This window comes from Anoplophora glabripennis, unplaced genomic scaffold (genome assembly GCF_000390285.2).
Source record: "Anoplophora glabripennis isolate ALB-LARVAE unplaced genomic scaffold, Agla_2.0 scaffold865, whole genome shotgun sequence".
Classification (NCBI taxonomy): Eukaryota; Metazoa; Arthropoda; class Insecta; order Coleoptera; family Cerambycidae; genus Anoplophora; species Anoplophora glabripennis.
The window spans coordinates 1-14,947 of record NW_019416942.1 but is presented as its reverse complement, the minus strand read 5'-3'; the positions used below and the strand labels follow the sequence as shown (position 1 = coordinate 14,947).

Genomic DNA, 14,947 nt, shown 5'->3' with positions numbered 1-14,947 from the left:
TTAAGGAGTGGTGTGAAAAAAATAAAGCAAGAAAAGCATCCGAAAATGTGCTGTTAGCATATTTTGCAGAAAGATCCAAGAAGGTGAAGCCTTCCACATTATGGGCAGTATATTCTATGCTAAAATCAACACTTAATGCTAAGGAAAAGAAAAAGGAAAAAGAAAAATGGAGTTTTGCTTCATTTTTTCAAAGATTGAAATACAAAACCCTTATTAATTTACATGCAGTGTGCGAAATAGTCCGCACCCTAGTGCGCGAAGTATTTCGTGCACGGTGTCATGGTAATGTAAGAATCCGAAAAAAAGTGTCACTTCGCATATTGTTGTCAATGCGCAAATTTTTTGACGTTTGTAGAAAAACAAATATAAGTAGTCCCTTAGGAAGTGTAAAAAAATAATTTTTCTTTAAAAAATGAATAAATGGCACTTAATAATAATTATACCATACAGAGGTACCTAGAAATTAAAATAAAACATATAATAAATAATTAAAACCATATAAAAATATTACGTAAATATTCGGGGTGAAGTCAAATCACAAGTTTTTCTATCGATGGAAATGAGTATTACTAATATTATTTTAAAAATCAGATCACATTTATTGTCACAATATATATTTTATATAACAATTGCACCTGGGGTTTATCAGCACCAATAAATAAAAAAATCTCTATCATCCAGTTACATTTAAAAATTTTAAAGCTCAAATACATTTTTTTTGTAATATGGAACTTTATGTTTTCAAACCATCATCCATCTATTTCTAGTACAAATTAGAACATTAAAATTGTTATTATAATGGACAAAGTAGCAACTGCTACATTCTCGTTGATATTGAAAAGGATACAACATCCACTATCCTACTGTATTACACAACAACCCATTCAGGTTACATGGAACAGTGTTCATACATTTCAATTACAAAATTGTCACACAGCAAATTTAAATACTCCATCTACAGGATAATGTAAAAATACAAAGTACTGCTGGGTCATCACATAGTCAATAACAATGAGTGAACAAACTATTTGCTACATCGTACTTGCAAAAAAGGCCTCTCCAAATACAACTATAGTAAAATGGTGAAAAATACCGATGATAAGAGGCTGCAGTAGCAAATTGTGCGTGTTTTACATATTGTTAAGCATTTAAACCATAACAAATGCCTCTTTACCACAAAATAAAAATGGGTACTGATCAATCATTGTTTGTACAATGTCCTCCAGATATGGTCGCATTTGTTCAAATCTTCCCATGTCACTGAATTCAATAGGTAGCAATGTAGGCCACCAACAGATTGCCAAATTTTTGCTATCCATGCTGTTCAGTTTGGAATTTTCAGTAACTTTTACAAAATGTTGAAATATAAATTTCAAAACTTGGAAATTGATAGGGGGTAATTTATCTAACATACTTCTTAATGCCAAAAGGCGACAGCTTCGATCAGTTTTAACTTCAATATTTCCTGTTGTAGTAGCCATTGGTTTAAGCCTAGTTCCAGCTATATCCTCCATTTCTGACATTACTTCAGAATCGAATAGTGGTGGTAATCTTTTAGAAACAAAATCTTTAAGAGCAGTAGCAACAGCGTTTACGGGAATGTCTAGTTCGTGGATGTCAACATTTGAGTCTTCTTCAAATTTATGGAAAAGTAAATCAACATGTGCTCTATTACCAGGAACTCTATAGATGCCTTCAGAATCTAATCCTTCACTTTCTATAAACTTCACACATTTTTCCATAAACACTGGAATATAATTTTTGTCAGACTGTATATAATCAGCTAATTTAGACGGCATTCCACTAGGCGGTATGGTCTTCTGTTTAGTTTTCAGCTGTTTTTTCTTGTCTCGCTCCTCAGCCACTTTCCTCAGTTTTTCCTCCTTTAGTCTCCGCTTCTCTAATTTAGAGTCATCCTTCGCTTTTTGTTTTTCCCTCTTTCGGAGAATTTTTTCCACATCAGATTCTTTCATTTTTGGCAAAACGCCAAACATGGGTGAATTATTATCTCGTGGAGAAGAAACATCTAAACTAGACTCATCATCATGCATTAGACCTTGACCAGGATAAAGATCCAAGGAATTTAACTGTATATTAAAGTGGTGCGAGTTTGGAAGGTCTGGAATTCTTTTCTTCAAACTTAAGGAACGTTTCTGTGAAAATCTAAGACGGATATCAGAACCGCTTGCAGGATGGAATTGTTCAGGTTCGCTCACATCAGATGAGTCAGAATTTGATTCAGTTGCTATATTGGCTTTATCTCCATCTATATCCAAAACTGGAGTGTGCACAGAAGGTGATGTAAAAGTCCCAAGCTGTGGAACTCTTGGAGGTTGTACAGGGATAGCAGTTCTTTTTTTTCTCTGCCTCTTATGTGTGCCACCCTTCCGATTAACCTTTGAATAAATCTCACTTGCACGTTGTCTTCTTTCTAAACTACTCCACTCACTATCTGTGTCTGAGTAAGAAGGTTGTCCTTTCTCTCGTCTCTGTCTCAACTTCGATTTACCACTGATAGCATCATGTACCATCGTATACATATATTCTGCATCTTGTCCGGGATACATGTTATGAACCATATCCTTTACTTGTGCATATTCACATCCCAAATCAACTGCCTCAGGAGTGGCAAGAGGAGCATTACCAAAATTGGCAGAACCAATATCAACACCTCCAACATTCATTCTTGCAATAGCTTCTGTTACGGCTGAATAGTTTTTCATATTCAACTTCCCCGGCTGTTTCAATGTTTGTGATACACCTTTTGATCTCGATTTAGTAGTAGGGATATGCCTCCTGCCTGTAGTAAAAGCGTGTTGTTGATAATTATTCCAAGCACTACCAGGTATGGACATGGGTGGGTCTCCATACGTTATTTCATCTAAGCTGGTTTGGGAAGTTGACAAAAGTGACTTTTTAGAGTGTCTTGTATTGAGATTATCTGGTGGAGCAGGTTCTGGTGGAGTTGCCGGTGGAGGATAAACGTGAAAACCTGAATGGATATGACGTTTCTTTTCACTTCCTTCACTACCGTACATATATATTCCTGAAAATTTATCACTGTGGTCGCTGGAACTGAGCCTCTCATCGGGTCCGCTTAGTTCAAAATTTTCACTCTCGCTGCCATCATTTAATTTCAGGTAGTAACTCTCATGTCTCGGGGGTGGCATGGGATGGCTATGTCTTTGACTCCTGGACCTTTCCAACGTACCCTCACCACTATCTAATCCTGAAGGTTCTTCCATGTGGAATGCTTGTTCAATTTCAGGCTTCTTCTCCCAAACTTCTTTAAAAAAAGGTGTAAAAAATGCTGTCTTGTTTTGCATAGAAGATGTCGAAGTCATAAAATGAGCACGAAGTCTGTCAGCAGTAGCATTGCCTTCCGTTATTAAAATTTGGCTTAAATCATCATTGAAAAATGCACTTGCCCCTCCACTTTCCGTTACAGCTAATATTTGAATTGGCAAATTTGGAATGTTCATCGAGAATGCATTTAAAGTAGCTAATGAAGCTTTCCGTTTAGTAGAATATACTAAAATAAAACCGTGAACTAGTTCATCTCGAAATGCATTTGCTCCGTGGAATGATGAAACAATAACTTCTACTTTCCTTTTTGAATCACCCAAGAATGTCTCTAAAATAATGCTATGGGCGGAAGAAAGGAAGCAAAACTGGTGTGATAAAAGTGGAGCCAACACATTTTCTACAGAATACGGATCTCCACAAAACATACACATGATAATTCTTATGTCAGGCTCAACACACTCGATAACCGATTGATTTATGTTCAAGAAACCAGCTCGGTGATGAATGCTTTGTACCAGTTGATGAAGTGCATCCGAAACCAATTGCTCTTCAGTAATTTGATCTAAACAAACGTCCATGAAAGGGCACTGTAAACTGTCGGCCAAATTTTGTCCATCTTCCCTCAATCTCAATACTTCTTTTTCATCTATGGTAGAATCTTGTAAAAACATTAATACAATTGGTAATCCCTGGAAAGGTAATTTGTCGTCTTGTTCCAAGTTTGACAACAATTTTTTTTCTAAACTTTCCCTAATGTATTCAAAAGATTCTGCATTAGAATAGACACAGAAACTACCGTGAGGTATAAAATCTGAAGTTCTGAAAGAATTATGAGGCAGACTAACATCTCCACTTATAATTCTATAATCCAAACTGTAAAATTGACAATCTATTTCATACTCATCATCATCACACTGTGCTCTAATTTTAACGGCTAAATTTTCTGCCAAATTATTTAAAGCTAATATAAGTAAATTGAGTTGATTATTGTCAGAACTCATTAACCACTGGTTACTGTGGTTCCATGATGTAGGTCTGTGCGCTTTTGTAGCCAAAATTCTTTCAATTAAAGCATCTTGACAATTAGGAAATGCTGGACAATGTTCTCTAATAGGGTAGTGAATAAAACCCAAATGCTGGAAAAGAGTAAGCTTCCGATCCTGATCAAGCCTATCTAATATTTTGTATCTAAAGTCATCTTGCAAAACATCTGTAATTTCTTTTATATCATCTTGAGTAATTGTTCCAGTTGGAGCAATGCTTTTAAAATGATAAAACAAATCGGCATGCTCTAGTAATAATTCTTGAAAATTATGTTTAGCGTTCTCAATTAGTTCTCGTTGATGTGCATCATATATTTGTTGACAGTCGTGCTCAGAAAGAGCTTCAAAACACTCTCTTCCCATGAACAGAACTCTTACTTCTGATAAATGTTTTCCTGGTGTTACGTAACCTGTATCTTCAAGTAATTGTTTAAACTGCTTTTTCCATTCTAATCGTTTCTGCTCCTGTTGAAGTACATTTATGTGATTTTTAAAGACAGTTTCTGCCTCACTAGTATCTAATACATCAAATGGAATTCGAGTTTCTTCATTATCTTCTAAACATTCAGACCAAGGTAAATCTTCTGGCCGTTCAAAGAAATACTGAGAAAAGTTGGGGTGAGATTTCAAATATTGTTGGATGGATGTCCAGTCCATGTCTGTTAAAGTATTAAAACCTGGAACTAATTCATGTAATACATCCGGCAGCATTTCCATGTAATGAGCAACTTGTTTAGCTAGTTGTTCGTCTTTTAATTTTTTAATATGTCTTCTGAATAGCCTCTGAGTTCCATCAAGACCAAATAACTGCACAAAATGAATCCATTCTTTATGAGAATTCAATTTCTTAACGGTTTGAGACCACATAGCATGACAATCAGTCACGTGAACTCGTATCAGTCTCATAAATGCATCACTAGCTGCGTCCATTATTTCTTTCCTGGCGAGAGCAGCTTCAGTATATGTCGGTACCTTAGATCTAATTTTAGTTTTGTCTATCATCTGGGCAAGCAGCATAAAACCTATGTCAATATTAACACTGTCATGAGCCGATGACTCGACTATTGGAATGTTATTTTTATATTCATTTCTCTGAATTAACTTATGAGCCTCTCTCACATAAATATCATTTGCATCATCATTTTTTGTTGTAATAAATACAATTGGCTTCTTTGTTTTAATTAAGTTGTTTAATATAGCTGACACAAATTCCACTTGTTTTTCAATACTTCTACTTGGCACAATACTTATATCAAAGAGACAAATAAATCCATCGATACTTATCTTTCCATCAGGCAATACCTTCTGTTCATATTCTTTCTCTATACCTAATTGATTTTTGCAGATGTACATAAGTTTTTCTGCAGAAGTCAACTTTGTTGCGGCACAACGTTTGACATACGGCTCCATTTTTCCTCCTTTGAATGGTTGAAAGGAGGCATCGTCAATAAATTCAGTTTGTTCAATGACACTAAATTGATAATCAACTCCCTCTTCTGAAGTTTTAATAACTTCCCCCCAATACAAAAAATGATCATTATTTACAACTCGTCCACTAAAATCAGTTTGACTTAAGACTGAAATATGATCGATATTGTAATCCTCGGCATATGGTCGCATGAAACGATTGCAGAAACAAGACTTTCCGACTCCAGCGTGGCCTTTGTCTTTCTCTACTCCTGACAAACCTACTACAGCCACATTGATGCTCCTAATTGTATCTCCTTTTCTAGCCATCGTGAATGCTTAATGTGAACTGAAAAAAATAATTTATTTAATAACAACAAATTCAATCCAAACCACCTAAATGTGTAACACTTACAAAATAATGCAAAGATAATTCTGGAAATGATTATTACTAATTGAGGAATCCTATTCTCAAAATTTAAAACTTAAATAAATGTCTAAAACTGTTTTGAATCTACGACAAATCTAAATAAAAAATTGTAAACCTGTCAATGAAATTAATCTTTAAAATATTTAGAGACGTAAATAATGTAGATTAACATTTAATTGCTATATCATGAAAATAAAAAATTCACAGGAATTATATACATCACAGAAAAACTGTGATCCATGAAAGATACTGAAAATGTATTCCTAAAATTAATTTCTTTAAACACGACATAAAAAAGTTTTAAGACCATTATTTCAAGTTATGCAGCTTGCTTCAGCATTTCTTGTGTAAAAAAATATATCATTTAAATAGTTTTATATAATTCCTTGTTTTTCATCAATGTCAATTTGATTAAAAATTAAATTTAAACTTGAAAATGTTTTTTGCTTTAAAGTGATATTTAGTAGTATCAAGCTTTAACCGAGACTAAAAGTACCAGGCCTTAATATTATCTATAAATTGACGTTTACAACCATCTCAAATTAATCCTATATAGCAAAATATCAAACTGCACTATGCATAATATTTCTGATGCCATTCCAGGATATTTATCTAATTATTTTTGAAGACAGAAAGTTGTGGTTTTCGCAAACGTTGGAAACTTTTCATAGAGAAATCTTTAGGTCAAAACGGATTTTTTGACATTTTCAGTACCAAACCCCAATTGTAAACCTGTAGTGGTTACAGTTGGAAATATTTCTGGAATATTGACAATTTCTATTTTAGACTTTTTCACATAGAGTCCAGTGGAGTACTTAATTTTTTTTGAATAGTAATACAATTCAATTATTTTTTATATATGGGAATCATAACTGGTCATAGCCTAGTTAAAAGGTATTCAGCCCTTTCTAAAAATATATTTGTAATATTTCTCATAATAAAAACTTTAAAGCCACTTTTTTTTCTAATATAAAAAAAGAGTGGAATTGGCCAAGATTAAACATAAATGACTAGTAAACAGAATTTGGTGTCACTACTGTATACAGGGTGATTCACAACTTATCGGAAAAAATTTGAGAATAGATGCGTCATGAAAATGGAGTAAAAAATTTTTTGTAAAATCCTTATTGTTTCTGAAGTTGTAGTGTATGTAAAACCCTTACATCGCTGGACCTCCTGTAGTTACTAGCATTATTCGTGTTGTGTGCTGTACACAATTCTTTCTCTCTCCATGTGGCCCCAGGCGATTCCGAATACTGAAATCCGATTTTAGTAGATATTACATTACTTTTCCAAGTGTCAAAAATGTCACGTGTATAGCAACTTGGAGTTGATGGATATCATTTTAATTTATGGTGAAGAATGACAACATTTGTGTTACAGTGAAGTATTTGTGTTATGGTGAAGTATTTGTGTTATGGTAAAGCAAGAGAACATTTGTGTTAGTTCGTAGGAACTATGTACGACGGGCCCAAATGTATTTTAAAACTTCAAATTAATTTTATTAATTAATAATATCAATAGCGTCAAAAGCAGTTGAATTTGCTGATATAAAATAGGAGTCATAAAATTCTATTTCTTTCCTTGGGAAAGAAATTCTTTAAATTTTTTGTCCGTTCATTTTTTATTACACTTTGCCGTTGTGCTGGTTTAGGACTACATGCTTTGCTTTGCACAAAGTCAGGTTTTACAGTGGACCAGTTTCCAGTGCCCTGCAGAAGTATATTTTTAAATCACATTCGAACTGCCATTTTAGATTTCTTTTTTACAAAATTGTATTTATAAGTCCCCTCTACATCAATTTTTTTTTTCAGATAAGTTCTGAATCACCCTGTATAGCTGGTTATTATCAGTAATGTAAATAGAAATTGGTTATTTGTTCTTTCTTCTAGAACACGTCACCATATATCATATATTTACTTAACTGAAGCTAAAAACAGAATATTAGACTTATTCTAAAATCAAAAAATATAATTTTATTTAAATATTGTTCAAATTGTATTGTTTTTAACTATTGCATATAAATAAAATTTTCATTACTTTCTTATTTAATTGGATACTTAAATGTAAAAATTTTATTAATTTTTTTTAATGTTTAGAAACGCACATTAAAATAAATATGTAATGTGTTTTATAAAAAATTACAAAACAATCAATATTTGAATAAATTTCTATTTACCTCACCACTCACTAATGGAATGAAATAAAAGTCGCTAAATTGTAGTACCACAATCAACGACTATTTTGAGGTCAAAATCCATATTGCCAACCTTGAAATATAAGGTACAATTTTCAGTACAATTGTATACTTAGTCACATATTAATTACGTTTTTAGTATTTTAAAAAAACATCTTAAACAAAATGCCATTTGTCGCGCCCCATTTTGGGGCAAATGAAAACATGCGCTTCTGGTACTGGTCGATCTTTAAAATGAAAATACGAATATATTTTATAAAGATATCCTTGAATAAAGTAATTACGAAAGCATCTATACCAAATTATATTTATTAGTAGTAGTAACAGTATTTGTTTTTAGTCTTGGTCAACTCCACTGTTTTTTTTAATTGGGAAAAAGGAACAACTACGAACCTTTTTACTTTTTGAGATAAGTACATATTATAAATTATGTTTTTTTTTAATTTTTGACTAATCCATATTCAAGTAGGGTATACATTATAAAAAAATTGTTTTGATCTGAAGATTTCTATAAAAAAAGTGGCCCTTACTATATTTTGAATAATAATCGAGATACTCTAGCATGACATCTAAGGTAGGAGCGCTATACAGTGTCAAACAGTTTTTTATTTCGTGTAGAATAACTGCTAATTAAATTATATACACATGTCACTAAAATTACATGTCTTCTTAAAATCTAGAATTTTTAAATCCATTATTTTAAATTAAAACTATCTTTATCCTTCAGACATAAATTATTTCCTGAAAATCTAAATTTAAAAAAAATGTTACCTTTTTCTGTTTAAATATCTGCAAAAAATACAGGATATTTATAAAGAAATTATTTTATTCGTCTATATTTTAACTGATGGTTAAATTGTTATTCTAATTTTAAATTATGATTTCAAAAAACTTTTAACATGTATTTATAAAATTTGGGTTAATTAGTAATGTTTAAGGTGCTTTAAAAATTTAATTTATTATTAGTGCCTATATTTAATAATATTTAAAACAATGGAAATGTACAGGTGTCCATTTTTTATTTAGTTTTTTTTTTTGTTTTGAAAACAGATTCAATAAATTATCATTAACATCTGTATTATAATTAATCTCATTTCATATATTTCATATTCAGAAATAGTAATAAATGTAAAACAAAATACAGGGTGTTAATGATAATATTTGCCAAACTTTAATTATAAAAATTTTTGATAGGACGCTTCCCTACAGGGTGTTAAAAGTTTCAAATATTTATATTATTTTTCCTGTAACTTCGCTGGCATAAAAGATTGAGTGATAAAATTTGGGGGACATTTTTTTAATAGGGACTATTTTTTCATGGATAATTTAATCCAAAATACACTCCAGTTAGTTATTGGGGAAGTAGGGGACCTTTTTTGAAAAAAAAAAATCGTACACCACTGGTTTTTGAAATAATTTTAAATGTTTTTAAAATGTATAATCAATTTATGGCAATAAAGTATTCTTGTAATGTATTCGTAAAATTTACTGGTTTTTAGATTATTGGAAAATCAAATAAGAAGAAACCTAAGTAGCTACGTTGCTATTTACCATTTTCTATTGATTGTTAAATGTGTAACAATAAATTCAATACCTAATATTTTTGAGAGATTTCAAAACACTACACAACGATTATTTTCATCGGTAGAATACGCCATTAAAGTTTGGCAAAACTTATCATTAACGCCCAGTATATATCCTACCGATTGATACTTAAAAATAAAAAAATTTCTAAGAATATTACGAAGTCTATATCTCATAACTCTGTTATTATTATGTAACTTAGAGATGGATGATTCCATTATTTTTAAAGATTCATAACATATAATTAATTTTAGTAATACACAGGATTTGAGATACCATTCATAGTTGGTGCTGTAGTTGTATGTTATTATAACAAATATCATATTCGTATTCTGTATGAATAAGACTGAAATTCAATTCAATTAGATTCTTTGAACAAATTACATATTTATGTCAAAATGTAGGAATATTTTACTTAAATATAGAAATTTTTTCTTGATATTTTTACATTATATAGTATTTTTCAAAATTCTATATGAAATTCAAATAATTTTCATTGGTGTAGAAGTTACATGGTGACATAGATTACAAATCTTTCAAAAATGCAATTTAATGAACTTATTACATTACCAAAAAAAATTTTTTTGATTACTTTTTGAACTATTAAAATTAAAAAATCATTTTTTTACTTCAACATGTAATTTTTAAACAGTTAAAAATTTGTCACGGATTTCACAGTTTGCAACATCTTTGATGCCTTTCCTCCTCTAAATTCTTTCCACTTGTTGGGAATCGCCCTGTCTATTACCGAAACTATTTATATGCAATTCAAGTAATAGGTATACTTTTAAATTTACTCATTAGTTGTCTCTAGAGAGTTCATCTAATTATAAATATAAATAGAGCAAACGTAATACATTTTTACATCCATTTTTTCTTTCGTTTCTGTTTTTTTTTTTAAATATCGAGAATTTAAGAAGTCAGATGAATTTACGGGAAGTCCGAAGAATTCGAGGGAAAGCCCATTCATTTAAGAGGAAGTCAGAGGAATTCAAGAGGAATTCAGATGAAGTGAGAATTCAGGGGAAGTCAGAGGAATTCAAGGGAAGTCGGAGGAATTCAGGGGAAGTCAGAAGTTGGAAGAATTCAAGGGAAAGTCAGAGGAACTAAAAGGAATTCATGGAGGAAATCATGTAAATTTCCTTGAGTGAAGAAATTCTGGTGTACAAAATTCAAAGCACAATTTTCTACAACCCTTGTACAGTAAACTGCACTGAATAATATGAAATTGTATTTTAAAATTAAATAGATCAGACAAAAATATTGCTAGGTTTCTATAAGTTAAATCTTAGTAAATACCATGTAAGTATTGCATTTGCAAAAAATACTATAATAATGCCATACAATGGATGGACTTGTCCCTCACAATTTCTATATCTAATCCAGTTACGGCTCTGAATAGTTTATGCTTTCTGGCCTTACGAGACAGTTGGTTTTCTGAAAAAAACACTGGATTCCACTGACGAATGATAGTTTTGCAAAAAAAACAACATAACTAATGTTCAAATACCAAGAATTTATTTGGACTCGGAAAGTGTAATTCTACTTTTCTGAAAAAGGGCCATACTTGATAATGTATAAAAAAAAAACTCTTGGCTAAATGTGTCCAAAATGTATTAACCGCCACAAGTGCTCAATGAACGCTGAATTAAATGTTCAAAAATGTATATTTTAAGACATTCATTAAATATGAAATATAACATTCTAACAAAAAAAAATTATGTCTCAGATATCAGAAAAATATGATATCTATTATCCTCTTAAAAGGCTATATTCCATACATTTATGAAAAAAGTATATACAAATTGTATTTTTATTTTTTTAAATACTATTCGCCCCAAAAATATTGTGACAAATTAGAACCACCTGTACGACTTTGAAATAAGAGATAAACGGATCTTAAGTCAACTAAAGGCATATCTCCCTCTTTATTACTGCGTAATAATTACATTATATTACTTTGCATTATTTAAAAGACAGAATAAGTATTCCCAAAAATTTGTTTCTCAATTTATAGATTTAATATGGATCTTAGAGATCAGACAAAGCTCCATAGTGCGAAATAAAAATTAAATTTGGAAGATTAAGTAAAAAGATTCACCTATTGTACGAGCCCTAACAACTAAATGTTGGGACAAGCTAATATTTCAGAAATAATATAATGGCTTATCAAAACGACTAAATTATTTTGTTTATACTTTTAAATACAAACATAACAATATATCTTAAAACTATTTGAAAATGTTTCTGTGCGTTGGTAAAGCAATCGATATTAACAGTAGAGTACTTTGTCATTCAAGGGTGAAATTTGCTGACAACTAAATGTTGGGACAATTCGAGAATAAAGCTAAATTTAATAAGGGGGTCCACATCACCCTTAGCTTTAACAACTGCTTGGACTCTTGCAGGTATTGTATTAACCAAAAGATTGACACGTTTCAACAAAAAAATTGTCCCAGATCTCTTGTAGTTTTGTCCGTAAATCAAAAGTTGTGTGTTGAGGGTGGTTTCTTAAATATTGTTTCATTTTATGACATACGGTTTCTATCACATTTATATCCGGACTGCTGGCTGGATGGGACAAAACCTTTATATTATTGTCACCAAACTATTTTTTGGTTGATTTTGTTGAATGGCATGATGCTCCATTTTGTTGAAATATGAAGTCATTGTCAGGAAACAATTTTTGAGCACTAGGTAAAAGTACGGTTTTCTTGATATTTTTGGGCATTTACAGTGCCCTCTATAAATTTTAAAGTACCTAAACCCCTTGCCGACATGCAGCCCCAAACCATAATTCCCTTTGGAAACTTAACAACCCTTTTCAGGCAATCTTTATGGAAGGCTTCTGTTTTATTCCGTATTATTCGTTTACGGTGGTCTCCAACGCAAACATCAAATTTAGCCTCATCACTAAATATTATTTTATTCCACTCATTTTTTGTCCAGAGTAGTTTAGATCTTGCTCAATTATATCGGTTTTTCTTTTGAATTTCTGTCAACAGCGGCTCTTCTTTAGCCTAAATAAAAAAATGTATGAGACTTTTGATACTGGATGAACCATTCAAGATTAAACTTACCTTGTAAAACCCCAGACCACAGTTATGAATGTATTTTCGGCAACATTCTCTAGATATATTTAATCCAGTTGCCGTGTTCCATTGAGCAGTTATTTCTCGAAGGGTGCTTCTTCTCGCTGACTTGCATATTTTGACTAAATTTCGCAAATCTCTTTGAGAAACGCGTTTTGGTCTTCCCGAACTTTTGCCCCGAACATCCACATTAGCAGTCTCACCGAATTTTTTTACTATATTATACACTACGCTATTTGGAATAGTTAAATTACTAGCAATTTTACGTATTGTTTTACCCGAATGGTATTGCTGAATAATAATTTCACGTAATTTTTTGATCGTAGCCTTTCCACGACCCATTATTTTAATTAAATTAATGAAATTTAAGTATGTTAACGATTACTAACACCACCACTACTTAATGTTTTGCATTAATGACCAACTGTCAGTGGGCAAACAAAATAATTTTAACGTTTATACCAAAGCGGCCTATAACTAATTTAAACATTTTAACTGCAAGATTTGCGCTTGTCCCAACATTTAGTTGTCAGCAAATTTGATAATGTAGTCAAACATTATTAATTCAATTTAAATAATTCCTAATCAATGTTTATCATACGATTTTGACAATAATTCAACACTCAAGTGAATAAGTAACTACCAAGATTTTTTCCTTGTTTGTAAAAATACAAAAAACAAGTTGTATTTTTAAAGCCGTCATACATTATTTTAAATTATGCTATAAAGGTATTCAAATTAATAAAATTCACACTTATGTTTAATATAGAACTAATTATTTCTTTTCTCTTCTCTTAATATTTTTCTTTGTAATTGTGACACATTGTTTTTTCAGTTTGCATTTACAGTATTTTATAAGCCCACGTAAAATTCCTGTGGTAATTTTGTTGCCAAGATTTCAAAACTGTTACTCTCATCATGGTTGATTAGTTATTGTATAATCATTAATAATTAACAGTACAAAATGGTATTGGCAATTGAATAACATTTACGAAAACATAATGGACGTTTAGATTGTAACAAAAAATAGACAAGTTTTATTCTTGTCTACATTTTGTTATAAATAAAATTAATATATTCTTATGGCACATAAGTATCTCAATATCTCAATTTTATGATATTACGATCAAAAACCTACAGCATGCATTTTTAGAAAGTACAAATCTAATAGAAGAATATTATATAAAAGTATATAAGCAGAGAATCTGTTAATATTTCCTTTCTATAGAAAACATTAAAAAAAAATATAAAAAAAGACTTCAGAATAAGGAATTTATTTACTTAAGTAATACCTAGTTGGGTTGGACATTCAGAACAAAAAATAAAACTACTTACTTCTTATTTTAAAGTCTTAACATTCCGTTCACAAGTAAAGACGTCATCTTTTAAACAATAAATCATCAGCTTCCACAAATCATTAGTTTAACTGGTAAATTATTGTTTTGCATATTTCTACAGTTCATCTTTTCTTTAATGGAAGTTTAAAGAACCTGTACTGACTATATAGCAACAGGAGTAATAAATATTTTAAGAAATATCACTGCAGTTTATACTAATTTAAAAATATAATTAAAAAACCTAGCACAGATTAAAAATCAGGAAAAAGACCACCCACCGCCTTAACAAGAAGCCATTACGATCTTACGGTATTCTCACTTATTCCAACACTAGGGACATTTTGCTGAACCCTGGCTCTTGGGCCTGGGAATCTAGGGATATTCGATTTAAGTATATTCAATCTTTTAATTATGGAGTGTAGACAAGGAGTAAAGACAATTATGGGCCCCGCTTACAAATTTGGAACCCGATATATGAACCAAATTAAAGTTTAAGGAGTCCCCATTGTAGCGCTGATGCCGCTGCTGCACTGAAAAGTCTAGTATCGAAT

General features: G+C 31.2%; 1 protein-coding gene across 2 annotated transcripts; it reads right to left on the bottom strand.

Annotated features, from left to right (window-relative positions):
• Nucleotides 1-458: 458 nt before the first annotated feature.
• On the bottom strand, nucleotides 459-14,741 carry LOC108914319 (rho GTPase-activating protein 190). Of its 2 annotated transcripts, none has more exons than XM_018720102.1 (2): nucleotides 14,675-14,741; nucleotides 459-6,105 (listed from the first exon to the last, which is right to left on the bottom strand). In XM_018720102.1, exon 2 carries the CDS (start codon nucleotides 6,084-6,086, stop codon nucleotides 1,149-1,151), a length of 4,938 nt encoding a protein of 1,645 aa, XP_018575618.1. In that variant the 5' UTR covers nucleotides 6,087-6,105; nucleotides 14,675-14,741; the 3' UTR covers nucleotides 459-1,148. The 2 variants fall into 2 exon arrangements, with proteins under 2 accessions (XP_018575618.1, XP_018575617.1); XM_018720101.1 differs by having other exon boundaries at nucleotides 14,395-14,706.
• Nucleotides 14,742-14,947: the final 206 nt, after the last annotated feature.